At 41.1% G+C, this 26287-nt stretch overlaps 1 protein-coding gene across 1 annotated transcript in view; it reads right to left on the reverse strand.

The window, feature by feature from the left end:
* The window catches only part of GALNT9 (polypeptide N-acetylgalactosaminyltransferase 9), a 154883-nt gene that overhangs the window by 116686 nt on the left and 11910 nt on the right, over window positions 1-26287 (reverse strand). The window contains exon 2 of the mRNA XM_014964888.1: window positions 7084-7264. Within this exon, the coding sequence (XP_014820374.1) occupies window positions 7084-7264 (181 nt within the window). The remainder of the gene's footprint in view (window positions 1-7083; window positions 7265-26287) is intronic.

Genomic DNA, 26287 nt, shown 5'->3' on the forward strand with positions numbered 1-26287 from the left:
TATTAAAAAATAAACCTAATTGAAATAAAAATATTGTGTCTGTACTGTGATTGTGAAACACTGTCACCTACGAAAGGAAACGCTTAATTTTGTTTTCGCTTTACTGTGACCTGACACTATACTGAAAGTCACAGTAGAAGCTAGTGACAGAAAATTCAGTATTTTAAAACTAAATTTTCCATAGGAAGCTAAATATTTTGTAGGTATAAACATTTCATTCAAAATATTGTGCCTGTACTGTGGTTGTGAAACACTTGTCACCTACGAAAGGAAATGCTTAATTTTGTTTTCATTTTACTGTGACCTGACATTATACTGAAAGTCACAGCAGAAGCTAGTGACAGAAAATTCAGTATTTCAAAACTAAATTTTCCATAGGAAACTAAATATTTTGTAGGTATAAACATTTCATTTAAATAATAATTTCACAGATGTTCAGTTTGACACAAAGTATTTTTAGGTTTTGTTGTTGTTTTTTTTTATTAGTTGCCATTTTCTGCTCATCAGGAATTCTGGTTCCTGAACAGCACTGGATCTGTTCCAGTTCCAATGTTCCTTGCTAAAGGGCCCGTTACGTTGCACTCTGGGTAACCTGGGAAGAATCCTAAGGGTCTCATTCAATTTGGAGATTCTTGTGTCATTTTTCTAAGTGGTGCAAAGAACACCCAGTGTCCCCAGATGATTTGAAAACTGGGTCAGGAGGCAGAGCAAGCTGCAGAGGTGGAGAAAATCAAATCATTCCAGATCCAGCCCTCTTCAACCCACTGATCCAAAAGCTGATGCTCTTTGAAAGCCATCTGCCTTCCTGCCCTGCTCCTGCAGGGACATCCAACAGAGACGGGCAGAGGAGCTGCCCGCTCCAACAGCCTCGGGCAGGGGCCACTGGACCAGACCACTGACCCTCCTCTCAAGACAGAGAACTTGCAAACACATACATGATGTGGCTTGAGAGAGCTGCTGCCTGACGCCTCAAAAAAATAAAATCAGAGTGAGTCCACAGAGGTCTTCTGCCAAAAAAAAGGGTCAAAATTGAAGGTGAGCTCCCTGCGATGTCAGAAGGCATGAGCTCCCCCCCCCACTGAAGGACAGAAAGGCAGTTTTCTAGCCTCATATAGCTACTGTTATTAAAGCATTGAATGAACAAATCAGAGGTCTATTTACCAAGTCTGCCCCCTTGATAGCACTACTTGATCAATTCCAGAATCCTTTTTGATAGGTAATTAAAAAAGCTTTTCCTTAGGTATAGAGTGGAGTGAACCATTAATTACACTTCAGAGCCCTAGAGATGCAATTCCTCTGCTATTGTGAAATGTCTATAGCAAGCAACGAAAATGCTCGCCTCTATAAAAGAACTGAATAAATGAAAGTAATTTCCTTGAGACCTTGATTCCTCTGCTTTTTATGGCTAAAGACTTTAGTTGCCTCAGCATTAATAAGTTTGTTCTTTAGGGCTGAATTTTCTCAATACAAACATCCATGACCATAACACAAAGAAATATCTTCTTTGGCTGATAGAGCCAGCAGACTGAATCCATATATTAGTATTATTGTTATCACTGAACTGCCACAATGCACTCAGCATCAAGTTGCATGAAAAAGATCAGTTAAATTAAAGATCCTCACCAAGTGGCGACAATTTCTTGTAAAAGCCAATTTAGCCCTTATGGAAGCTCCAGGATCATATTAACTTTTCTCAAAAGTATGCATAATGCATCACAGCAAGTGGTTTTGACAAGTGCATGTGTGTGTATGTGTGGACGTGTCCTGCATGTAAAGAAACCCCAGAAGTTATTTAAGTTGCAAAGTCAAGTGATAGAAAGTTAGAAAATGCCAGATTTACAGGTGTTCAACCTGTTTAATTCAACCCCTTGTGATCCAGCCTGTGCACCAGAAAGAACAGGGGAATCGATGTTATCCTGAGAGACGCTGCTTATGTTTGAAAGCATCTGGTTAGTTGACACTTCCCAATTTTCCAGAATGCCACACTGTAAAACAAACAGCTTTTGTAAGTTTGGGGGCCTATTCCCCCGCCTTTGAATGAAATTCCTTAAGGTTTTGACTTTTTTTGCATTCTTCATCTTTGATAAAATCAAAATCTACTGCCATAGGGGAGCAGAGCACCTCTGTCTTCATGCATGACTGGGAAGGATTGAGTCCGATCCGTTGTTACTGGAGCACAGACTTACATTTTGTGCTACAGGAGTGAAGGCTGTTATTCCCCCAAAAGGGCAGATGGAGAGCTGCTGCCATTCCTGAAGCCTATTGCAGCAATACAGCACCTCCCAGCTAAACCTGTTCTCTTTCTCTACTCTCCATTACCCCAAACAAATTAAACCACTTGAAGACAAATGACTATGAAGGGGTTTAGGTGGCTGACTCCAGGCACTTCTGTTCTAAAGTGTGGCATTTCTATTAGTCTCTCAGTTGTGTTACTACAGACCCATTTTTGACTATTCAGTCAAACATTGGCCCCTTGACATTACGCTAAGAAAGGCACGCACACAGCCCAGCAGATTTCACAGCCTTCCCATGGGTGAGATTCAAGGCTACTCTACATACGTATTGGTAGAGATAACTGATACAAATACATGTGCTCATGCTTTCCTGCACTTATACTTAAGGCAAAAACTGGATTTATCTCCACTAAGTACTCAGGTTCATGTGATCACAACCCTCATTTTGAAAATAGAAGAACATAAATGGAAATTAATCCAATAACATTTCACCACTAAATAACACTTTCCCCAGAGAACCACAGAGCAAGTTCTAGCTTAGCCGTGTGCTTCCAAGGGAAAAATAACCTGTTCCTTACAAGAGAAGCTTCTCTTTTTTCCATTGCACAGAGGAAATGGTGTATGTTAGTGGGGGCTAGAAAGTCCTGCTAATAGTTCACTGCTGGGAAGAGAGATCGGGACATTAAACATCCTGAGCTCTCTGCAACATATTTCCCACGGTGGTACAGCCCTTCAAAAACTTCATCACACTGGGGAGCAAGGATGGGGCTGCAGCAGGGACATGCAGAGACCTGTGCTACTTTCCTTGCCCCTTCTCCTCGCAGCTTGCCTTTAACTTGAGAAATGTTTTTCAAGTGTGATATGTACCTGCATGTCAGGGGAATGAAAATAATTCCATCCCAAGCATTATGAATTCCCCTGTAACAGAAATAATCCCACAATCTTTTGGCATTAACGTAGATTTCACACGTACTGAAAAATTTACTCTAGAATTTAGATGGTTAATAACAGTCAGTTCTAACCAGACCACTACTATAGAGTTATTTTTATGTATTTTAACAGACAACAAGATATCGACCACTTTCCACTGGTACATGAAGGAAAATCCCAGGTCAGTCCAATACTAGGATGATTAGCTGAATACTTCTAAATACCTATCAATCAATCATAATAAATGTAATAAATCATTGCTTGACGTTGAACTCAAACATATTTCATTCCCACTACTCAGTCCGTGCATCTTCTCAGAGCACTCAGAGGCACTCTACTCAGCTGCTTCAAGGCAAAAGTCACCGTTAAGACTTACATAGTGTATTACGGAAAGATCATTAGCACAATTTTAAAATCAGTCCATTTGATCTAGGTGAAATCCAACAAGAAATGAAAAGAGTGTTCAAGGTCACACTGAATAAAGTTACAAACTGTTGGGGAGGCTTTGCATTGTTTTATGAAACAAAATTGCAACTTCTCTGTATTACATGTCTCTTGAAACTAAACATAGCTTGAAATATCAGTTCACAGTATGGTTTTGAACTGTTTCCCCAGGGCTGTCTGCTTTCTACACAGAGACAGGGCAAGTGTTCAAGCTGTGGGAGGTGCAATATCAGAGAAGAAAAAGCTGAGGCATATTTATTACACCACGTTAGGATCAAACTACAATTTTGTAATTATTGTGTGAATTGTAATCGCAAGCAAGCTATTTACTGTCATCACTTCAATTTGGCACACAAACACAACACGCACAAAATCTGCTGTTGTCTCCTGTACTGACTTAGTGATTCTTATCTTAAAGAAAAGGCTTCTGAGTGAAAAGAACTATCTGCACTGGCAGCAGCAGGGAGGAAAGCAGAACACAACGCGAGTGTGTGGGAAAAGCATCTTGAGAGCTGGACTAGCCAGCCAGGCTCGCAGACTTTACTGCAGTGAAAGGACATGGAGGTGACTCCAATTTAGGAGCCTTCATGGTCACGCTGTCTGACTGCACACCTCTTTAGTGGAACATATTTTTTTAATTTGCTGGGTGGGGAAGAAAATACCTCTGAAAAGCAATTAAGTTGCTGAATGTGTACTGAAGCTGTGCTAGTAGATGGAACAAAAGACTTATCCTACCAGAATAAGACACTGGACAACAGTAAGAGGGGAGTTCAAAGATAATAATTCCGATCGGATTTCTATTAAAAGAAGACTAAGCCTGGAATATTACAAGTCCCACATTTGCATAGTGAAATCATGTTTACTTTCATAAATTTTCTCTATGCAATGCAGACTTGAGTGTAAATTCTCCTGGTTCATATCTTTAATACCTACTGGTGTGTGCAAATATGTAGATCTGAACATTTTAAATGGAAGCCAGACTGGGGAGAAAGCTGGTTTAATACTTTGGGAATGCAAATCCAGATAAGTGGTTTTATTCATAGACTCACTGGCCATGGACTTTGTACATGGCCTTCGACATGAATTCTACCTTGCTGCTCAATTTACAAATGAAAAGCCCTTCCTTTTATAAATGAAAAGGTCTGGGAATGAGATAAATATAAATCACAGACTGAGAAGGGCTCAGCGATGAGAGCCATTATCAAGAGATGGAGAGCTGAGACCATTGGGCAAGTCAGTGAATAAAGCTGGACAAAACAAGAGTGGTTTTCCCAAAGCCTGTTTCAAAGATCTGGAGGCTTAGTTCTCTCGCATATATAATTAGAGCAGAGTGTCTAACCCAAACAGAAAGTCAAGGTCAGCTTTGCCTTATGACTATGATGCACAAATTCACCTGTTAGGTGAGCATTCAGGTGTGGTACTGCATGGTGGGTAAGAAGAAGTGGACGGGATAGGGAGTGAAAACTGCCTCACAGCGTTACACTGAGACCTCCCAAGAGAGACTGTACCTGAGTAGCTGTGCATTTGAAGAGGTCAGAGACAAAAAAAGTATTGCTCCTGAGGACAGCAGAAATTTCTGATAGAAAATGGCAACCCAATGGCAGCCCAAAGGTCCTTTCATACAAGTGGCTAAAACTCTTCATATAATAAGAGCTTCTACCTTCTCCAAACTTTCACTCATTTTTCATAGCAAATTCAATCTGAACAGTTTTCCTGTGACTCATAAGTATCTAGAGACAAGTGTTTCAATTCCAGCATATAGACCTAACGAGAACCACCTCAGAAGTGTCAAAACAGCACAAGGAAGACAGTTCTCCCAGTAACTCAGACAGTTAATCATGCAGTGTGGCCTTATGAGATTCCCAAAATGAGCACGTCAAAAGGCTTATCTGAATGACTCATCAAAGCTTCCAAGTAAAACTGGAAGAGTTTAATCTGAAGTGAAGCATCACTGCATTGCAAATGCTCTCATGTTTCTGACAGCTACTGAGCTAGATTCAAGCTCAGCAATGTTTGCCTTTGTATTTCCTAGAAGAGGATTCTCATTAATTATCCTGGTGACCGCAGCAGCTAATAACAGGCCAGGTCAAACCTCACTGATTTTTCATTTGAAAAACTTCATGCTGATTTTAAGGGTCTTTGGACCAGATCTGATACACAACTTGGAGTAACTACAGACTACTTTTTGCCCATAATAATTCCATGATGGATTTTTATGACACATCAAGAGAGATGGAGAGACAAGACCATCGGATGAGTCAGTACACTTGCATCAAAAGTCGTATCAAAGCAGTAGATTTTTTTCTCTTTCCCACTCCTTTTATCTAGGTTTTCTTTTGTACGGCAAGCATCTGAGAAAACAAATGCTGAGTCAATACTTCTGAGATTAGATTAATATGTAACACAGCTAATGAAATTTGTACTTAAGATGAAGTTTTGTTTTGCTGGATTTTGGTTTTGGCAGCTTGAACTGCCTAAAATCCTAATTCAATTGCAATCTACTCACATAGCACAGCTGTTTTGCTTGGCTAAACTTTTCTCACCACTTAATAAGATACTTTTTTATTTAACTTTCAGTTCTGCCTAGGAGCCCCAGTGGGTCTTTTAAAACAGAAGATTATTATTAGAAATTAATTAAGTATTCTTTTCAATTCTGTCTCCTGAGAGTAACTAGGCACTGCTGCTGATCTCCTCCGCATTAAGACATTACTGATTGTCATTCGAAGGATGACAGTGTGGATGTCTCATCTGGAAGATACATAACTCCATAAATATGAAAGATTTGAAAGACATTTAATACAAAATACAATAAATCAGTACAAATATTAAACATATAATTGCAATGTCACACACAGCACCGGCATGTGAAGACTATAACACTAGAATAAAAATAAACACATATTCCAAAGACAAAAAAAAATAATCTTTTTGCAATTATAGGACCCTGATGGATTACAAATAGTCGATGTTTCAGCACATTGTAAACCCTGACTAAACAATTCTAAGAACATCAAATGCAATTAAAGAAAAGGCAGTTGATTTGATGGGTTTTTTTAAGTAACCAGTGTCTGCAAAGTGTCTGTTGTCACTGCCCCACCTTCCGTTGCACAAGACTTCAAGGAGCACAGTCTGAGGCTCCCACCCCGGTGGTGGGCTCAGCTGGCACTACCTGGCTTTTCTTAAGAGAACTAAACCCAGATGAACCATCAGCAATATCCTGATGTAGTTTTTGATCTGAGGCCTTGAATGTGCATATTAATGCATTACTCACAGAATTATCTACGCATTTAACATGACACTTCATGCTTGAGATGGCAGTTGGTCTTTTTAATTTTCGCTAAACTCAGGGGTGTATGTATGACTAACTGCTGTCAGACTCTAACCAGGAAGAGATGTGAAGAGCAGAATGCCACCACGGTTTAACAGAACAACAATCAATCACTTACTCTTAATAATAAAGTAGAACTCAACTTACTTTTTTGGTCTGTAGTCAGGAATGGACCTGTCCAGTGATATCCTGTCACTGAGTTGGGCGTTGTAACCATATTCTTCATACTTAGTCTCCGATTCATGGCTATCATCTCTCAGGGTAGCAGCCATTCCTCCCTGGCCCAGGCCTCCTGGACCTTCAACTAATCCCATGGGCTTTGCCAGACCTAAATGAAAAAACAAAACCCCCCAAGTTATTAATATAAAGGACATGGATCTAACCTCTTCTGTGACCACAGAATGTTTTTAGATAAACAAGATCTGAAGTCTCATGAAACTCAGTTCTGGAACCCTCACAGCTCTGTGGAAATTATCCTCAGCTTTGCAGGCAGAGTCCATATCAGCACATCTTCTAGTATCAACGTTTAATCATTAATAAGCAAACTATAAAGAATCAATTAGCAGCTTTCACAATTTCTCCTTTTTCCTGCGTAAATCCCTGGAAACAGGAAACTTGTTTCCATACATTCAAAAATGCTTAATTATCCTTAAGAGGTTTAATTTCATCTCAGTATATCTGCATTTGAAATGTACAAAATCAGAACACATTCATATTAAGAGGTTTTAGGGAACTCTTACTAAAACTTACCAGTTCCTGCAATAGTCTGTTCTGTGGGTTAGGTGCCCTCAGCTGCTAACAGTGTTCAAATGAAAGATAGCATCACCAAACACTGCACCTAATAAATCCCTTGAGGAAGTCCAGCAGAAGCTCAAATACTCAGGACAGATGGAAAAGGAGTATGAGGAGGAAAGGCATATTTTCCTCATAAGAACTGGAGGCCAGGCTCTTTCCCAGTATAGCCCATTATAGCTCCATTCATTTTAAGGGAGATAATGTTGAATTTCTACCACATGGAGATCTGCCAGTTTAACTCTACATTAATGTCAGTTCTGGAGGAAAGTGTTGGAGCTGAGACATCTACTCTGTGGCTCTAAGACCACCTGCAGCTCTTGAGTGGCTCAGATTTGGTTCCCATGCTGGGAATACAGCTACGTGACTGGTCACCAGCTGCTGGATGAAAAATATAGGGTAGATCTAACTTTACAATATGAGTCAACAGGTGGGTCATTTGGACTCAACTGTACACCTTGCTCAGCCTGTTCCCACAAAGATGTGCTAAAACTATTAGAGAGCTGACACCATCTCTCAGTTGGGAATTACTCTGGATTTCCTCTGTCCTTCAGATCTCTTACGAACAAAATATGCACATTATGTAAGATACTCAGCTCTATACAGCTTATAGGATCAGAAAGTTTGGAAACACTTGAGCTAACACGATTAACCCCACACTGCTTAGTGATGGGATATTAGCCAGCCAACAACGCACTTCATAGGTTTCATTCACTGGTATATTACTGTTCAACTCAAAAATATAGGTGAAAAAAGTAAACCAACATAAAAAATGCCCATATGATCACATCGCCAAGAACTTCTTCCATGGCAACAGGCATTCAACTTGGTACAGAATTCTCATAAATAAGCTCCTGAAATATCCTATGTTTAATGTCAAAGCTTTCCTTTCCAAAAGGCTATCAACAAGTCATTATAAGCAAAAAAGTTATTTATAATAGTCTTGGGGATACCACACAGAAATGTGCAAATACCCTCCAAATCATTTACAACACAGAGCAAAACAGTTAGAGTTTGACCTGCTCAACATTTTTCGAATTAATATTTTTTCAAGAGGAAAATGTCAATATTTCAACTAAACAATTAAAGAGAAAGACAGAAAGGAACTGTCAATATTTGCTAGTAACAAAGACAGAAGGCAGCCCAAAGCTGGGACTGGCTTCTCCAAGTCTGGGATAGTTTAGTCCCTCATGAAGGAACGTCTCTTACAGCTCATTGCTAATACTGTCCTCACTTCTACCTCCATCATCATCTCTGTTTAATTACAGGACAGAACAGAGAGACAGTGGTTCATTTGTGGTCTAAAAGAGTAAAACTAGAATTTTCTGCTGTAGGTGCTTATGAGAAAACCCTGTGCTAAGGTTAGGTGCAATATTACAAATTGTCTCAATACAAAAGAATTGAGTACCGGCAGTACTCAGGAATTTTGGTACTGAATTTCAGACATTGCCTACAAAAATATATCCCCCTCTCATACTGTAATCAGTGATCCCAAGTCAGGACAGAACTTGTTTGTGTCTTTGATGTCTTCTTCATGTTCTTTATCATGCACTGAAAGACTCAACTGTCTCAGAGCGAATCATGACTCTTGGCAGGGGGACGGAGGGCAGAAGAGGAAAAAAAAGGATGCCCTACAGAAAAACATTCTAGGCATGGCCAAGCTTTTGAAAAATTCAGACAGCTCCAAGCATTCAAGCCTATTAAGTTGCAGAAAAGAAGGGAAAATAAGAGTCTCATGCGGCCATGGTCTTATTATAGGTGTATGTGGGAGGTGAGCTCCAGGTCTCACTAGCAAGGGAGATCGAAGAGAGGCATGAGCAGAAACCCCACATACACCCATGAGGGGAAAGCAGAAAGATGAAGCTTCAAAACAGCATCCTTTTCTAGGGTATTGTATTACTGGTACATAGAGAGAAAAGACGAAAGCAGCAAGCTACTGGGATTGATACTGATACTTCATCAATAATGAACTTCTTCAAAGCTGTAAGTGAAACAAAATGCCAGGAAAAATGAAAGGTATGCTGAAGGCAAGGGAACATGGTATCAGTACACAGCTCTCTTCTCCAGTCAGTCACACTGCCAAACCAGGATCTTGGCCCACCTTGGATGACTTATCCGGCAACATCTGGTAACACCAAATAGAGCCCTCCCACTGTTTAATGACTACTATTCCTCCTGGGCCAGCTATGTTGTCTTCCTTGCCCAAACGTGTTTTCTTCTAGTAATGTATGGAACCAACCCAGAAGTTAAACAGGAAAGTGCTCTTGTCCTTTCTTAAAACATACAAGGAGAACGCAAGAAATCAGTTCAGCTGGACTAGTGGAGCCCCAGCAGGATGTCAGAGTGCCTATTCCTGCTCATCACCTTTCCACTTAAAAAAAAATAAAAATCACAAGGAGTTACCAGGGCAAGCCACTATTATTATAACTATTTCAAATATGTATGTCATTTTCATTCATGTCTCATGTTATTCTTGAATTCATGAAATTACCTTCAGGTATGTGCAGAAGTACTTAGAAAGTCTTTGCATCCGTGGCTCAGCCATGCTCCTCCCCTCTGCAGAAGTAGAGCAGTAAAAGTCTTGCAATCTTAGGCTGGCCACATGAATCAGCTGAAAACCTTATTTCTCCTTTTTCAGGGAAGTGTTTCTACTGCCCAAACTTTTGGCCAACACGCGTTAGCTCATAAGTCAAAATTCCCTGCTGACTTACACTGGTGGCAATTCACTTGGAGATAAATCCAAATCACAGCACTGTGTTTAACTGCTGCTTACTAAGAGTCACAACGGAGTGTAATGAGCCTGGGTAGGACTTACAACACTGGTTGCCATCCTCTAGTGCGCTCCTGACAGGTTCTACTTTAATTATTATAAATATTAAGATGCCTACAGTTTGTTATTAATGTACAAACACACCAAGAGTTCCTACACTCAATGATTAACATTAGCCCAGAAATCACATCTGAGACTCTAAATCTCTCCCCACCCAAAAGGAAATACAGAGCAGCCTGATCTTCCTGCATGATGCAGTCTTAGACTTAAAAGAAACTAATAGCATGCTCTATTCGCTCAATAAATGGCATCTTAAAGGGGGGCTCAGTTTCAGAGAAAAGTCACTAGTTCCCTAAAAAAAAAATTAAAAAGCACAAGCAGGCCTTATTAAAAAGAAGTCAAATTAGGCACTTGAGAAGTTAAAGAATCCAGAAATCCAGACACTTCAGAAAGTCTATGCCCTTGAAAGACTGCAATGTGGAAATTTCTTTGCTGATCATCTGGGCTGGGTTCTGATGTTACATCAAAGCAAATTGAAGATGACCTTGGTAAAGTTAACTGACCTGCTTTGATGAAAGGGATTCCAAGATGTGGCATGCTCATTGGACTTTAAGCAACAATTTAATTCCAGTAGCTAAAAACTTTATACTACATGTTCTTGTAGTTTACAGAACAAAACACTTGCATCTTTATGGCACAAGTAGCAGGAAAATGAAACTTTCAACCCACAGGAAGCATCAAGCACTTTTCTAATTTTTTTATGAGAGAATTAGTTAGACAGCCTTCCAAATCATGCACAGTGACAATTATTTCGTATACTTTTTTTCCTAAATTCGATATTCTAGCTCTTCGTGCTGATAATTTTATCTTGTTCTAGGGAAGAGTCATCCTATGTCTGACTTACTCCCAGAACATATTGCTGTGAGGTTTTCTCCCCATTCATTACCCAAAGTGTAGCCTAGTCTGAGTGACAGTTATTATAGCAATGCACTAACATTGACCAATATAGAGCAGCAATTAAATAAATGATATGACATTGCTTCATTCTGCAAGAAAAGCACTAAAGTGTCTTTAGAAGTTCCTAGGAGCAATGAATATAGTATATTTTATAGATATGTGCGCTAAATTCAGCAATTACAGGCAATGTTCTTCAACGCTCAGTTGGTTAGCTACACACAATATTTCTCACATAGGACAACATAGCATTTTTCATCTCAAAGGATTACCTGTTGCTTCAGCAAATGTCTCCTCAACAGATTGTTCTGTCCCATGACTACCTAAGTCGAGATCATAACTCGCTAACCCCCAAATCCACAGCTACCTGTGTCAGCTGTTTGTGAAAAATAACCAACAACCCACAAAAGGGGTGCCAGTTCAGCAGTATCTTCTCAAAAAGGTCAGTCTTAAGAGGCGGGACCTGGAGACAGATGATGGGACATGGTGTCCCCAGATTTGGCTGAGGCAGAGGCTGCTGGTGAACAACACGCACCTTCCAGCACATCCTCCAGGCTCTCATCCAAGAGATGTCTGGGACCGTTGAGCAGAATCACCTCCTCAGAGGCCTTCCAGCACGCCAAACACAGGAACAACACCTAGGAGGACATGGAGGAGCAGAATCCTCTACAGCAGTGCTCCCCCAGGGTGCATAGGTGGGCTCTCAGAGACAGGGAGGCAGCAAAAACCAAACTATTTGTGCCTTACAGCTTGGGTGTTTACAAACAGCAAAGAGTCAGCAAAGTTATTTGTGCTGGTAGCCTGAGTGTTTTCTGCTCAACAAAAACCCAGGGACAGCCCATAGGGGCATTCATTCCCGTGGGTCTCGTCTACTGGAACAGGGAAAGGGATACATTTCTGGAAATACTGCTGCTCGCCAGAGAGACAATTGCTATCGATTTTATACGCTGGGCGTTCAGGTCCTACCGTGACGGGGAACAGTATAAAATCTAAAAAAAGACAGACCAAGAAGTGCTTCTGGTTCAACTTCCAGCATATATCTGGGTTTTAACCACGGTAGATCAGATGAGAGAGCTTATCCATTTTCTTCTTTTAAAACTTGCTGCAGACTTCCAGATCCTTGTCTTATATACGAGTTGCCAACCAATGGCTCTAACTAGCACCAATTTCACCCACTTTTCCACAGCTGGTGGAGCCCCTGTGGGCTGAGAGCGTAACCCCACAGCTCATCTCAGAGCAGAGGATTCAATTCATGCTGCCAGCTCTGAACCGGGGACAGGCAGAGAGGGAACAACGGTGGCAATGCCCGGTGAGCTGCTATTTTTAAAGCTGTCTTTACTTGACATTTTTAGACTAAAAGGATCTACAGTCCATATGCTGGGATCAGCTATACCCAGTTCAATGCCGCGGATGACAATGAGGTCACAAATAATTAGTGTCTGTCATTCATTTAAAATTTATTGCTCTCACTGCAGAGATTTCTCTGTAAGACAGAAATTGCTGGGAGAACGGAGAGCAAAATGAACCAGTCTTACTTTCTTAACCAGATTAATTACTCCACAGGATGCGTAATTTTCTAGGAAGAAAAGAGACCTTCTATTTTTCACCATAAACTCTGTCACAATGGGAAAATTACCGAAGAGATTTATGTGAGAAACTATGACAAAAGCAAGATCAAACTACATCTGTGATTATTTTAGTGTCTTTTTTTTTATAATTTGAAACACAATTACAGGCAGCTGTAAATCAGGTTCAGCCAATGTTCTCAGACATAATTAACCTTTTGACAATTCAAAATAAAAATAAGCAATTGAGAATAATTATACACCCACATTCACAATAGCACAGGTCTGTTCTTAGCCTTTTTCTGGCCTTCCTGCCACTTCTGGTAAGGCCACCCCCTCTCCAGCAGCTGCAGCTCTGCTCCCCCACCTCATCCCTCTTTCATCAAAAGTCTGCCCGTGTGGTCCCAGGGATGCTGGGCACAATCACAAGGCCAGTTCCACCACCAGTGCCACCAGACTTGGTAAGCACTGACAGACCTGCTGAGAAATCTCTGAAATGCCCTCACTGCCCTGACTCAGTCTCAGGTTGTGAAGGGCTCCAAAGCCAATCTTCTGAGCCTTATCCACACTTAGACCATTTGCGCTCTTGAATAACTACACAAAAGTATTCCAGTTCCTATCACCTTAAAAGGAGGGAATAGAACATTTCCTTCTAAAAAAACTGGCATGGTCACCCGGCAGTTTTATCTGTGACCCCTGAAACACTTCGTTCTCTTTTAAACAGGAAACATAAAACTCATCATAAAAACAGTTGTTTCCTTCCTTTTCCAATTCTGATTTCTTAGTTGAAAACATGCCTGCATACCTTGTAAGGCAATAAAAATCTTCAGATCCTAGTTTAACCAAGAAAAACTAAAAAAGGTATTTGGGGGCAATAGCAGCTCTACACAGATTGACAAAGCTGACTTTTAGCATTTCCAGTTATGTCTTTTGAAAGAAAAGAAAAAAGGTTCATAGACTCTGGAATAGATTCAGGTAACCACAGCTAAAATAATACACAGCTTATAACATTTTTTTAAGCAAGTTCTATATAAAAAAACCCTAATGCATCTAATGAATCAGCCCCAATGCTTACATCTTTAATTTCTGTATTGTGCTAATTTTGTCATTTCGTTCTGTTGCAACTAGAAGCTTCAGATGAAGGTTACAGCCTCACTGACTGGCATATCTGTAGGCATGGAGGGAAAAACTGGACTTCCTCCTTCAGGACTTAACAGGACATGTTAGAGAAAAGCAGATGCACAAGAAAAGCAGCTGGTTGGAGGAGGAGGAATAAAAAGCAATATGAGTGAGCTGTTCAACACGAAGCGAAAGGTCGCAGCTCACCAGTTGTCTTGCTGTTTATAGCTTCATTTTAGCAATCTCTAAAAATAACTAAGAGGAACAAGTTTTCCAAAATAACATGTTTACATCAGAGGAAGGCTCAAACAGTGCCTTGCCTCTCATACACACCTCGCACAGCCCAGGGACACTCTCATTGGCTGCTCAGTTGAGTACTTGGTCCAGGTACTTGAAACTCAACCTTCACTGAGCTATCACAGTGCCTCCCAAATACCAGTGAGTTTGGACTCCCAACGCCCTTTGAGGTTGGAAGGAGTCATCCTACCCTCCTTTGGGCAGAAATGATCTGCTGGAAGGTTAAGGAACTCCCGAGGATTACACAAGATATGGTGGTGGAGCCAGAAATCAAAACCAGCGACTGCTTGAGTTCTTGTCCTGTTGTCATTGATTTGGGAATTAAAAAGCAGCCTCCCACAGTCTCTAACACAGGCCTACTCTGGCAAAAGCTGAAGCATCTTCTGTCCAGTGATTCCCCGTGATGTCAGCAGGAGCTAACGGTGTGGGGTAGTATCATATGGTGTTACATGTAGAATGGTATTTCTCTCTTCTCCATCCTGTGATATCACCCTCACTCTGCCAAAATGCTGAGCGAGTTTCAGAGCCAGTGCTTTGTTGTTCACCTCTCTCCCATGCTATCTGCTTCATTTTTGCCAAAGGATCCCATGCAAAAATTTCCCCAAACCAGGTATTTGCCTCTTTCATTGACTCCTGTAAATACTGCAAAAAATATGGTTTATAAAGAAACTGCTGTAGGTAAAGAGTGGGTCTCTGCAATTATTGCCTTGGAGAATATAAAAAAAATACTTTGTCCCACAGGCATAAATTTGCTGAATTCATTAGCAGCTCACTGCACCAAAATTAAACCTAGAAAAGTAAAAGCATTTTTCAGTTGCAAGTGCAAGAATCAAAAATATCCAGAAAAAAAAAAATCTTACTTGAAACTATTTCACTATTTGACACTCTTTCGGTCAACTTTGCAGACAGTAGTATACAGCAAGAGGAGTCAGTCATGTCTCGTTCATGATTCAATCTAAATGTTAAACAGAGCCTGGCCCTTAATTTCTGCATATCCCAACTTCCCATACCTTAAAACAGTTTCTCCTGCCACCACCCTGCAGCAAGCCTACATAATATATAAGATTTGCTGCCCAGGGAACTGATCTGGGTTGTGTCCATATCAAAGGTACTTGCTTTGTGAGCTAGAAGGAATGCTCTATGTGGATGAGATTTACTTTTATGTACAGAAACATTCAACAAATTGCACTCCCCAGGGACACAGGCTCCAACTCTCTGCAAAGAAGACAGCAACAAACAAAATTCCATCCAATTTAAATTACTCCAGCACTTCCATTTATCTGAAATCCAAAATACAGTCCTATTTGTTATAGTTGTAAGCTTGCTACATCCTTGCTTGAAAGATTTATATCCCCTAGTATCCAGTATCAGCCTCAAGTATCTCTGAAGATGTACCAGGGGGAAGACAAACACTATCCTGTGGCTGGTGGTTTGTAAAGGAAAAAAGTACAGTAACTTGTAAAGCAGAAGCACTTAATGTGCAACTTTGTGGCTCTGGAAGCTAGGTGGTGCAGTGTTTTTTTTACCTTGACCTCATCTCCAGACACTTCTCTCTGTTCAAGTGGGAGCCTGAGATAGTGTTTCTCAACCTTCATCCACAGATGACTGACAGTCCCGCAAGACATTTATCTGTGAGAAGGTTGCTGAATGGCGGTGAAGAGATGAAGTGATTTGGCAGCTCTGCCTGCAGGAGGGTTGTTCCTTTTCTGCCTACAGAAGCTAGTCAGGCAGAGAGAGTGCAGCATCAGGAGCCTTGGAAATTATGTAGATAGAGACAAATTATCTGGCAAGAGGACTAATATCCAGCCCCTTCTGTGCTTTGCCCTATGTTTCCTCCTCTTTTTGAAAATGGGGACATTTCCTGGTTGCAGAGAGCTCTCTGAGGCACAGTCTATGAGTATCTGTCAAGTGCTCAAAGTACATTATATGGAAAATGCCCAGGGCTGTTATTGGCATCTGGGCTAGAAGCCGACACTTCTTCCATCCTACGCATTCTGCCCCTACCACATTGATGTATTAATGCTTAGACCCTTTATAATAAGCTGTACTAGAATGAGATTTGGCCAGAACAGCTTTTTTTCTTAGTGTTTTTACAGCATGTAGTCTAGAATCAGGACACCATTGTGCTAGATGCTACACAAGCCCAGAAAGACAGTTCCTACCCCAAAGAGCTCGCTATCAGTGTTGAAGACAAGAAACAGATGCAGAATGTTCATCAGGGAAGGAGGCAACAAGACAACATGGATCAGTAAGGGAGACAGAGGCTGCAGTGCATCAGTGGCCTGTGAATTCATTCTTGCCATCACACAAGGAAAACATGCTTCATACACTGGAGAATCTTCTTTTCTACCCATTGAACAGATTCTATTCCAATGTGCCCCAATACACACATGGCTTCCTGGCAATGAAAATGAAAGGATCCCTACGGGAAAGTAACCTAGGGACAGGATTTGTAGTCTTTTTTGAAATAACATTATCAAGATGTTTCTGAAATTATTCCTTTGGTAGAAAAGCTTGTGATGAAAGCTCCATACTCATTCAGAGCATGTCATTCATGTATGAAAAAAAATAACATATGTGCTTGCACAGCCATCTTCTCTTCCTGACCTGCTATCCAAAGGTTTGGTGCACACCCCACTGCTGGCTTCATCAGCCCCCTCACAGGCCTAATTTTTTGTTTGTTGGCTTAGCTGAAACAGTAGCATTGCATAGGCTACTCCCTCTCTAGACAAAAAATTCATTAGTGCTTTTTAATTGGAAGAAATACTGTGTTTTTATGTACAGATATCTAATATCAAAAGTAATTGCTTTTATAGAATACTCATTTGGAGCTGGTTTCCCCTTGAGATGAGAAAATGTATTCTAATTACAACAGATAATTCAGGAGGAGATAAACAGATTGACGACTGGAAGGACCAAGAAATAGGAGCTACACACACCACTGGAGATAAAGAAAAAAGCTCATTTGTGAGGTAGGACACTGATCCCAAGCCTATAGATAATGAGAAAGATGCCAGAGTTTTGTCAGAGCCTTGATATATAAAAAAAAAAAAAAATCAATGTCCTAAAGAGCAGGAATCTTTAAACAAGGGAGATGTGATATATTTTTAAACTTAAATTTTGACTAACAAAAAAAAGAGACCCTACCCCATATGCATAATTTTAAATTACACATATGTGATTCCAATTTTTTTAAAATTTTCATTTTAATGATCAAAAAGATCATTCACAAAGAACAACCAGCTTGTTTTCTTTAAATAAACAGACGGTGCCAAGATTCTTCCAGAAGTTTTAAAATCCCAGATGACTTGTGGTTTGTGATGGTGAAACATATAAAATGGATTTTTCTGTTCAGGGCTTTGGAGGAAAGCCAGAAAACTCCTCCTCTGGTGATGGCATAAATCTGGAGTTGGCAGGAGGGAGCTGAAATGTTGGTGTAACTGCCCTGCAGCCCATTGATATTAAAAGGAGACAAAATTTGAGTGTCATCAGTTTGGTATCTGGCCTCTGGCAGTAGCCAATACCTGAGGCTTCAGAGGAAATGAAACACTAGTCGTAAAGCACTTGGCCAATTAAACTCTGCACAGTCCCTGGAAGCAGAGTTCCCTTCTGAATCCCATGGGCAGGTAACTAAAGCCCTGAAGCATAATATTAGATTACCCTCATTATCTTAACTCAGACAGGTAGAAATAGGGCTTAAAACTACCCAGTGCCCTTTAGAAGCCACTAATATTGGATTCAATGGCCTCCTGCAGCAATGAATTCTCTAGTACTGTCACAGTCAGAGTGTCACTGACTCACATGAAATGGATCATCTGTATCAATATATTAGATTTTCTTTAATTTTTTCCAGGGAAACAGAGGTGAGAACTCCTGGGGAAAGTGATCATTAAAATAGTAACAGAACCATTCTAGGGAAAGGGACAAGGAAAGGAAGCTCTCCTTGAAAAACTCCAAGGTGCAAGAGCTAAAACTTTGGGGCTGTTTAATTAGATTAAGGCACAAGCTGCTCCAAGCCAAGTTAAAAGGCTTTCATTTCATGAATGAGGAAAAGATCTTTTGAAAAACAAGGAGTTTAGTTGTGTGAATCGGAGCTAGGGAAGGGAAGCGGCAGACCATGGCGGGAAGGGAGTTCTGACCCAAGGTCTGACAGGACGGAGCCCACAGCTGAAAAGATGCTGTTGGATACAATGACATTTTCTTGTACCTACAGAGCTGACTGCACATCTCTAACCACTAAAAATACCCCTTGGATTTCTGACGCAATTCTTGATGAGAAATCCCTGACTGGCCTATTCTCAGACCAGCTCAACTACAGCAGCAAGTCCCACAGGGTTAGGTTCCATAAGTAAGAAATTAACTTTGAATACAAGGAATCTAAAAAAAGCGTATCTATCTAACTTCAGGTCCTATGCAGGCTCGTACTACTCTAGACTCTGTTGTGCTGATAATAAAGTCTAAACTAACCGAAGGCTGTACGACATCTGACATTGCCAAGCCTCCCTAATTACTTCCTTTGGGCCCAGGTTTCAGTCAGGCACCCTTGGGACTCCGCTCCGTCTCAGAGGGATTGTGTCCAAGACTGAGCGAGACTCCTCTCCCTGCTCAAGGGTGAGCTCTCGACAAGGGCCAGACAAGCCCATCTCCTGCAGCATCATTTTGCAATCGTGCTCCGCATTATTTGCAGACATTCATATGCCTCCCTGCTCATTTACCTAAACAGTCTGCTATTAAATTGAACTAACATAATCACACAGGCAGCTTTCCCAATAACAAAGTCGCGTACAACACTTGCCATTTGTATGACTGAAAAGCTCCCGGTTGTTCAACCCATTTTACACAGCAGAGGATGACAGCATTAAACCCAGCTGTAGTAGCTGCTGGAACTCAAAATCACATCATGTTTGAAAGTAGGATCTCGATTTTCTAGAGCTGTGAAATTAGTCACCCAGTCCACCTCTGGCAATGCAACTACAATAAAGAGACAACATAACACCTACAGACCTGCTGGCTACGACCACTGTTCTCCTGCCCATGCTCCAAGAGTCACTGTCCGGTGTTTTTGTTGGCCACCAGAGAACCAAATGATCTGAAAAGGTCCCCGGTTTTGTCAGAGCAGTGCCGGTTCTCTATTTGCTGCCTCTCTTAGATGGCAGTCTTACCATCAGGAATTTCTCCTTGGGAATAGATGACAGAAGAGATCAGCTGCCATTGAGGACCTGAGGTTTCGAAGATTTCTATCAGATCTCTTCAAGGGCCCACACTTGAAAAACAGTTAATTTGGATATTGGTTTTGACAGGAGCCAGAGAGTGTCTTGATTCCTCCACTTTTCCTTCACTGTGATACTGCTTTATAGGCTCTTTAAAGGTGACATACTTTTCTTTTGCATCATTACACAGCAATATTGATGGCTGGCTTTAAAACATACTCATTTTCCTGACAGACTGCCTATTTTACATCTGTAGATATGTGTATTTTTCTTGAACTGTGTTTGTATGCTTCTTTTTCAGGCACATCTTTGACACCTCTCAGGGAGTTTGGCTTGAAAATTTGGTTTGAGATAGAACTGGCATCTCTGCTTTTCCTCCCCTCACTTTATTTTCATATCTCATGTCAACATACGCTGCAGCTGTGCCTTGCTTGTCAATGCCAGGCTGCAGTGCCTCCCTTCCATCAACCTCTTAATACACATATAATTTAATTTTCTACCAGCAGGACAAGTCAAAAATTATCTCAAAGCCAAACACAGGACACATTTGAAAAAGCAAAAATACAGCCCAGGATCCAGCATCTAAATCTAAATGCTTACAAGTCAACAATTTATAGCAGTTTTGAAGCTACAGTGGTTGAAGAAAGTTACTCTGCAGAGAGTTTTAATTGGTGAGATAAATTGGCAGCTACATTTCTAGCAGATCTATTAGAGGATGTGCCACACCGAAAGGTCTGGTTCTCTCCTGCTCACAGAGGAGTAGAAGGAGTCCACAGCGTGGAGAATCATACTTGGTTTTAAAGTGCCTTTCTATTGTTTAAGGAAATGTTGAGCCTGGTTTTGATTTTGGCTCTAGAGAGGAAAGTGTTCCCTCTTGAAATTCTTAAAAGAAAGCCTACTTAGAAATGAAAGACACAATGTCGTGTGGGCAGCTTATAACATACAATTAATCAGGGATTTATCAGGGAAAAATAAAAAGAATTAGGTACCATATTCTCTGAAGGAAGTAAATCAAAGGATGAGATAGCTTTGCAAAAGAAAGGAGAAATGAGGATAAATAGCAATTGTCAATAAATTTGAGAAAATAAAGATGTAATGTTAGGGCAAAGATATTGGCATGATGTTTTATTTAAAAGCCGTAATAAAAACATTGCTTACTTTGATTTCTGCCCTTTCTGGTTTATTGTTGATATAAAGATAAATTGACTCAGACTTCCAGGAGTGGGAAAGCTCCAATCCACTGTTACAGGCACTTTAAAAACCAGCACGGCTATAATACCTGATTCATTATTAACAAGATTGGCTTCATTGCGTGTTGGTGTTTTTACGAATTGACTGTGACCCAGGGCTAGTTTAGGCCCTGACAAACTCACTGCAAGATAGAGTGGGCTTTGTTTGACAAAGGGGAGGTGCATTTGGCAACAACATGCTACTTTGACCCACCCACAGAGCACGTTTAAAGCTATCACATACATGTAGGATTCAGATCATATTTAAAGGCAATAGCCAAGCTTTTGAAAATTGTGGATCAGACTTCTCCAATTTACCTTCTCAATGCCACTGACAGCAACAGTGCTTATCTGGTTTCCACCAAGGCAATGTAAAAAGAAATTCAGGTTTTCAGAGACTCAATTTTTCTTCCAGCTTTCCTTTACTTTATGCAGAACTTCCATAAAAGAATGAATGTTCCTGTCCCCTGATGTGTCTCAGGTTTGTACTTATGACTACATTATGAGATGTTAAATTACACAGTAAAGAGAGAAATGAAGACAGTGATAGAAGGTGCCTTTATACAGGAGAAGGAGATGCTTCAGTGAAGAGACAGGTATGAATCAGAATTTGAATTTCAGAAAACCAAGACCTGAGTTTACAGCTTGAACTCACCACTCCTCAAGGACAGAAAGCAGACGTGCCATCCGGTCACGCTTAAACTTCAGGTCAGACCCATGCTTCCTATAAGCACAAAGTGCTTTCCAAAATGGTCCCAGTGGAAGGCAATGCTGAGCCCCCTGGGCCATGAAGGGTATCTGCTGAGATGAGCAGCAGAGCACGCTTCACACTGCCTAGCAAAGAGCAGCACAGGATCATTTCTCTGCTCCTCGCGTGATTTGATTATTCAGTCACTACCGAAAAGCAATGAGACAAGTCAGTGGGACCCACGTCTGCCATTTTAGGAAGCTGAAAATAAAGGAGGCTCTCCTGCAGTCCTGGTGTAGTGTCAGGGAAATTTCACATTGCTCTAATTATTAACTGAAGTAAGCAGGAAAGCAGAGAAAAAACGCTTGTGTTAACATATTGCCAATTAACAGAGCAAGCAGAGGAATTCAATGTGAAGATCTGAGTCTGGTTCTTTTAAAAGCTAAGAACTTGATTTTCATGTTTGTGTTTAAATGAGTGAAAATCCTATTTGTCACTAATATGATTTTTAGCCATGTTTGCTAAGAAAAAACAGCGTGCAGGACCATGCTGTCTGCATTTGTCTATTGGTCTGCTTCCCTCTCTCACACCCTCCCCTCACCTCTGCTCGTTAGATTTTGAGGACCGTGTCTAATTTCAGCCAAAGGTTGGCAGACAGTCAGAGGTCTCCAAAAATTACATTTCTGCAAGTGTCACAAAAGTCGACATCTGGGAAGAAAGTGGCATTAAAATGTTCCTGCTGAGAGAGGAGGTTCAGTGAAAGATCAAATACAAGAGACCTCTTGGAGCTATTAGAGACCACCCGAGAATTCACCTTTAGGATACCAACCCACAAGAAAGTCTGTTTTCTTGCTTTTCCTGCTCAAGGACTTAAACACTTATTTTTAGGATTAATTGTGGTAATTACTGGATGTGTAGGTCTGTTGGATGTCTGGCTGTTATTTATATCATTGATTAACAATATCACAAGGTAAGGTGCTGCACAGACTAGTCTGGTCTCAGACCTCCTCAGAAATAGAGGACACAGACAAGGGGAGGGGATGAAAAGAGCAGAGAGATGGGCAGGCACCACGGCTGAAGAGGAAAGGAAAGGCACACCTGGAAATGAAGCCGAGTCTTGTATTTCGGCAGCTCTAAGTATTTCCTCTAAAGGTTGTAGTGAAGCTGTTCCTTTAGCCCCTGGTTCCTGTTTCCGTGAGCTTACACATGCTTCTCGTCAGGTGTTAGCGGCAATGATGAAAACCAGGTTAAGTGATAAAACAGTATGCTTTTTGGTCACAGATTAGGGGATTCCTAATGAAATAATGAGGTATGTCTGCGATCCCATTTAAAACTATTTTCCCTGTAAAGACACCATGCTAAAGAAATTATTCACATGGAAATGCCTGACTCGCTAAATTAGAACTTCTTCCCTTAGGAATGGAGAGATGCAGACTTAAAGGTGAGGGATCATGACAGCAGGACACACCACTCCGTGCACCTCTACCTGCTTCCCCTGGCATTTGTTAAGAACTTAATCCTTCCGATTGTTTATAGTAGGGGAGCTTCTCCCTCCCTATCACTGAAAGGAATATAAAGCAAGGTATGAACCCAAATCCACACAGCCTCATCAGCAGAGTATCAAACAAAACCTTTTTGTAGTTTATTTTGGTTTGGTGCTTTTTGATTTATTTTTTTTTTAACAGGGAATTTGTCAGCTCAGTATCTGTCAAAATAGTTTTGACAATAATCAACCTCTAGTTTCACAACCATATGCTGAGACACTCGTATCTACCACAGAGGAGGCATAGGCATGTGATATCACCCATCAAACAGATTAGAGGCATCTTCTCCCAGTTCAGGGACAAAACCAAAAGTTCATACACTGGCTTCTTTCTCTAAATCAATTTCTATCCAGAAATATCCAGTTTTGTTTTCTGATAGTACAGTGTAGAGAGGATACCTCAGCCTGCCATCACAAAGAGCATCACCTAGTCACTTCTAAATGGGGTTGAGCCTGCATTAGTTGTCCTGTCCTTTGGGCCCAATCCTGATCTTGCTACTATGGTGCCATAAGATGGCTAGATAAGAGTCAGCTTTCATCACTTGAAATTCTGGTCCAGAATAGTTGTCAACAATCTGCTTTAACGTGAAATGTCCAACTGCGTTATGGGCTTTACCAGGATAAGCTGTTATACGTTGTGCTGCAATGGGAAACTCCACCTCTCCTTAAGGTTAGAGCAGTCCTAGTGTGACTCATGCATGGACCCTGATTCCAGTTCACTAATCCCATGCTCACCTCATCAACTATAACCAACTTTAATAAGAAGAATTTTATGATGGATTTCACTGGTCTCATTCTTCCACAGCCTCCACTGCGTCTTTTAAAAAGCAGTATTTTTTCTTCAGCTTCTTATCAGTATGATGAAAGGCTGGGAGATGCCTAAACAAGTAGTCCAGTATCATATGCAACAATGCCCTCTGCAATGATCAACACCGCCTCCGAGGGCTGCGTCACTCAGCCTGTGCCTGTTGGCACGTTGGGCTGCACCATCCCAGCTTCAAAGTTAGGCCATGTCTTTGTTCTCTCATGAATATTTCTCCTCCATTTCTGCATATCTTCACTCTTCTGACTGTGCAAGGAAGACTTAAAAATCTCACTTTGTGAGCTTTTTCATGGGACAGAAAGAGGGAGACAAAGAATCCAGTTATTAGGTAGATCAGGTTCAGAATGAATCAGAGAAGAAATACTTACTTCCCTGACCTCATCTAAGAGGGCTTAGGGTTTTGCAGGCCTCAATTGGGAACATGGCTGTGGATATGGGAACACACCTCTCTTTCAGAAACCAGAAGGTTTTACATATAACACACCTGGATACTAGCGCTGTAAATGCCACTTCCTTTTCAGAATTAATTTTCTGTTGAATGAAAGTGCATTGAGCCAGATGGATCTGTTTCAGGAAGAGGATCAGGCTGGCACAGGCCTAAAATCAAAGATTATTTGTTTTGTGTATTCAAAGCTGGAATAGCTGAGAGCAAATTGTCCAATGCAGGTACTGACATGTTTAGGTCTATTCCTAGAGGAGTATCCCAGGAAGGATATATCGAATGGGTTTGCCAAATATTAAATTAAAGAAAGATGGAAGATTTCTAATTAATACCTGCAAGCTAATCACTGCTCCCTACAGTACCAGCAGTGAATAAATAAAGGACATCCTTCAAGCGTTGAGAGAGCTGCAAACTCTAGCACATGCAAAAGATCATTAAAAGTGGGAGAAAAGACTGATCACCAGGAAGAAATACACAAGCAGGCTCCAGTAGAGCGTTTGGCTGCCCACGTTCCTGCAATGGTGCTGGAAGTCAGGAGCCTAAATCTGCAGACCTGGATTCTGGAGATTCTCCATGTGACACGGAAATTATGTAACAGAACTACCAAAAAAATGTAGTTTCCAAACCCAAGGTTAACACAGGCTAACACCTAAACCACTCAACCACCCAGTTTTCTAAGCCAATCCCACTCATTACTTGCATAAGCTGTAGGCACCAACTATTTCAGCAATCAGGCAGCTTAGTACTAGCTTGTTTAATAACTTGAACACGATCAGCTCACTCTTACCTCATACTCCACTCCCATCTGTTACATGGAGCCACCTGCAATCTATCATCATGTTTTAGGATTAGCAGCTCTGTGCAGCAAGATCTACTTTTCCTATTAGAGGTGTGAACAGTACCTAGTCCCTGCTCAGCATCTCCAGCACAGTGCTCATAACACAACCACCACTGGAACATGGAAGCCCCGTTGGCCGCTGACACCAGCACAACGAGTATCGTCATCTTTCATCAGCAGGTTTGTGCTTGTGGTCCTCACCAACGGGACCGAGCTCCGCAGATGCAAAATTGTGCAGCTATCCCTAGCCTCATTTCACACAGGGCTGGATGACTAGGAATCTGCCTTATAAGGAATCTATAAAACGACTGCAAATTTTAATCCTGAGGAAGACTAACCTTTGGGTTATACAATGCTGTTTCAATTGGGGATATTTTTAGTCTTATCACTGCCTTCAGTTCGGTACGCACAGGAAAGAATACCACCAATCTTTTCTACAACATAAAGCTTACTTCAAAATGGGTTAACATAACAAAAAATGCATTTTTATTTACAAAAGCTTCACATCCTAGAGGCGTATGAGAGCTGTAGAAAAAATAAATTCAATTTCTAAAAGGGCAGTAAGGCCCCATTGCCAAATAAAATACGAAACCACCATAAAGAATCCAAATGAAAAACAACCAATTAACCCTATCACCCCACCAAAAATGCCACAGAGACAAAATGAGAAGCAAACTTCTCCAATATTGCAGGAGAGGGCTTTCCAGCTGTCACGGTGGATACCTTCCAAGAAAAATGAGCTCCTGTGCAGCAAAGCCCCTTTTGCTCTGCAAACAGTATGGCAGTGCCATGGCTGGGACACTGCTCTGGGCTGCGGGAAACAGGAATTGGAGACTCTGTGTGACCTCACACACACTCCAGGTTTTGATGCATTCCAAAGTGCTCAAAATGCACTCAAGATAACTCCTAAATCCTAGCACCTGGGGTCCAATCTGAGTGCTTGCAGCAAGGACCTGCTCTCCCCGCAGGGAGAGATCAACCCTTTGGCTGTGGCTTGGGATGGGGCCAGTCAACAGAGGATGCTGAAAAGGTGGAATTGACAAGCCCCATCCTTGCTTTGAAGTTTAAAAACATTTGCCCA

Source organism: Calidris pugnax, unplaced genomic scaffold (assembly GCF_001431845.1).
Source record: "Calidris pugnax isolate Ruff unplaced genomic scaffold, ASM143184v1 scaffold32, whole genome shotgun sequence".
NCBI classification, from domain to species: Eukaryota; Metazoa; Chordata; class Aves; order Charadriiformes; family Scolopacidae; genus Calidris; species Calidris pugnax.